At 46.4% G+C, this 2,880-nt stretch overlaps 1 protein-coding gene across 1 annotated transcript; it reads right to left on the bottom strand.

Moving 5' to 3' along the window:
- Positions 1-1,200: 1,200 nt before the first annotated feature.
- Positions 1,201-1,880, bottom strand: LOC126946352 (histone H2A-like 3). The gene is given in 2 exon segments (XM_050776515.1): positions 1,201-1,374; positions 1,376-1,880. Coding segments are annotated over 2 exon segments (456 nt in total). The 5' UTR covers positions 1,762-1,880; the 3' UTR covers positions 1,201-1,304.
- Positions 1,881-2,880: the final 1,000 nt, after the last annotated feature.

Below are 2,880 nucleotides of genomic sequence, written 5' to 3'. Positions count from 1 at the left end.
CCAAAGTCAACCTCCAAACTCCACCTCAGACATGAAGCAGAGTCTGAAAGAGCCCAGAAGCCCGGGTCCTTACAGGGTCACAGTCACCGTTAGTGTTGACGACTGCATACACTGTAAGGTGACCACCTGACTGCACAGAGGGACTCACCCGCCACGGGCCACCCACCGACTATGGCTTCTCCTGCCTTGAATGAAGTCCTCAGGTGTGCATTCCAGTGAAGTATCCAGGACATTATGTCTAGCTCTACAATAAGCCACAGCCATAAGCAACATCAACAGCTTTTAAACACTAGACAGCTACGTAGCCAATATGTCAAGATCTGAGGAAAATGATCAGTTCACTGCCATTACCCATCCTAGAGGCACTCACTTCTGACTGGAGGACACTGGACTAGCAGGAACACATACCCTGAAACCAAAGATGTTTTACTTTGGCAAGGGGAGGGGATGCTGCTGTCACCATGATGTGATCAGCTGAAGGAGACTCGCTACCTGCAGATGCTGGAGAGACGCCTGCTTGCTTCTCAGATGCACAGAGGAGAAAGTGACGATCTGAGCTAAGGCTGGGAATGCTCTATAGCTCTCCATAAAGAATCACCCAGTGGTGGGGTGGGCATCTTCACAATGAGTTGCCTGGGAATATGAGGTTCAGTGGACATCACGTGGCAAGAAAGGCTTCTGGGATTCAGACAAGCACATCTCCCAAATGACCCTAAGGACAACCCCAACACAAACTCCATGTAAATCCCCTGTCCCATGAATTCATGCCAGCCAGTGTGCCCCCTCTCCATCCACCCCTGTGGCCACCGCCCTCTGACTTCAGACCTTTGCTATCCTGAAGAAAGCCTCCCGCACTTCAGTCAGAGTCTGCAGCTCCACCCCAGGTTCCAGCATCAGGCTGGGAATTCAGCAAGCCTCAGAGGCCCCCAGCCAACTCCCCGGCCTCACAAGGCCTTCCTGTTCAGAGGCAATGAGGAAGTCTCGGTGCCTACCAAAGCCAGTTCCTCCCCACAGGGCCAGTGCCCTCACCGTCACTGTTGGAAACTGCCCCTCTAAATCACTGATTCAAACACTCCACACTGGCCACCCCTTCCCCCACTTCAGTTCTCTGGGGATAGTTTCTCCTAGATGTCTCACAGGCACCTCCAACCCAAAGTGACGGAAACTGAGAGGAGTCAGGAGCACTGTCATACGTTTACACAGTTTAATAGCTTGGGCAGATGGAAGCAACCTGGGGTGTTTCATCTATGGGGATTTTGGCAGCTGGAGGAGGTTGCTGATGAAATTCCTCAGGGCTCTGAAACTCAGGAATCCTCCCTTCTTCTTCTTCTCCTCTTCCTCCTTCTCCTTCTTCTCCTCCTCCTTCTTCTTCTCTTCCTCCTCCTCCATCCTCTCCTCCTCCTCCTCCTCCTCAGGTTGGGACATTTCTTCTTCCTGAGAATGGGTGTCATCTTCCTTCTCCAAGAGCCATCTGAGCTGTTCATCCTTTTGCAGTGCCCTCTTCACGTGTTCTGGAGTGATGCACACCCTGTGGCTGTTCTCGGCCTCCTTCCCTGCCTGTTCCAGGATGTTGGCTGTCAGGTACTGGAGAACACCAGCCAGGAAAACAGGTGTTGTTGAGCTCAGGCGTCGGGCATACTGACCTTCTCGCAGGCAGCGTTCCACGTGGCTAACAGGAAACTGCAGCTCTGCTCTTCTGAAATGGGAACGGCGTTGTCTTCTAGGCTTACAGGAGCTGCGATTGTGTTTGTTTCCAGCCATGATGTTTGCTGGATTTTGCCCTGATTGTCACAGCTTGATTTTTCTTGCTGGCCTGAGTCTTTCAAGGCGCCAGAGCTTACTGCAGCCCACTATACCCCTATGCTCCAGCCCCTAACTGGTCATGAGTTGCCTTAGTGACAATCTCCACTTTGTGATGTCATTGGTGTCCACTGGGCCCTGATCAGGTCTCAGCCTAGAAACGCCTATGAGAGGAATCTGGTCACCCTAGTAACTGGAACTTCTTTTTAAGGGAATGCTAACTATCTACTTGATTTTTAACTTTCTAGCAAAAAGTGTGTGTTTCCATGAAAACCTTTCCCTTGTTCATAGGATACAACTCCAGGTAATCTGATTCTAGTCTTGCATTGAGCTCTTTTACATCCATTTGTAAGTTGTACGTCACTGAGAGATGTGCACAACTTAGAGACCTCAACGGTAGGTTCAGTCTCCCCCGCCACCAATACACACTCCAGTAATTAAACCAGTTTTGCCTCCATTGACATATTCATCTCAGTATTCCTGATCAGTATGCTTATTTCTGTTCTTTGTATTCTCCATTATACTGGTTATAATATGTGCCAATTTCCTTATATGATAAATATTTTAACGTGTTTACATTTGTGTGAGTGTCATGATTTTACAGTTTTAATAATTATCTTTACCTGTTTTGTAGGACACACTGATATATCCAATTGTTTTACCTACTAGAGCCATGTAAACTTTGATTACAGAAGCACATTACACACATGCAAGTTTAAAGCCCAGCATGTGTTGTATTGATTCTCCTATGTGAATCTAATTCACCAATAGTACTTTGTTGACTCTGTTTTTATAATTTGTATTTTCCTCTATGCTAATTTAGTGTTTTGCTTTTGGTTCATTTTCATTTTGTTTTGTTTTTGGTTTATTTTACAACCAGTAAGTCATTCCCATTGTTGAAAACCATGGTTGGGAATTGAGCTTTTGGCTTTGTATTTACTTTACTTTTTAATTAAGTTCATATAACATAAAATTTATCAATTTAACCATTTGAAGTGTAAAATTCAGTGTCCATTAGTACACTACATTCACAGTTATCATCTCTATCAGATTCCAGGCTGTTAAGCAGTCACTCCTATT

The sequence above is a fragment of the Macaca thibetana genome, chromosome X (assembly GCF_024542745.1).
Source record: "Macaca thibetana thibetana isolate TM-01 chromosome X, ASM2454274v1, whole genome shotgun sequence".
NCBI lineage: Eukaryota > Metazoa > Chordata > Mammalia > Primates > Cercopithecidae > Macaca > Macaca thibetana.
Note: the sequence above shows the minus strand (reverse complement) of the source record. Positions and strands in the feature narration are given on the sequence as shown.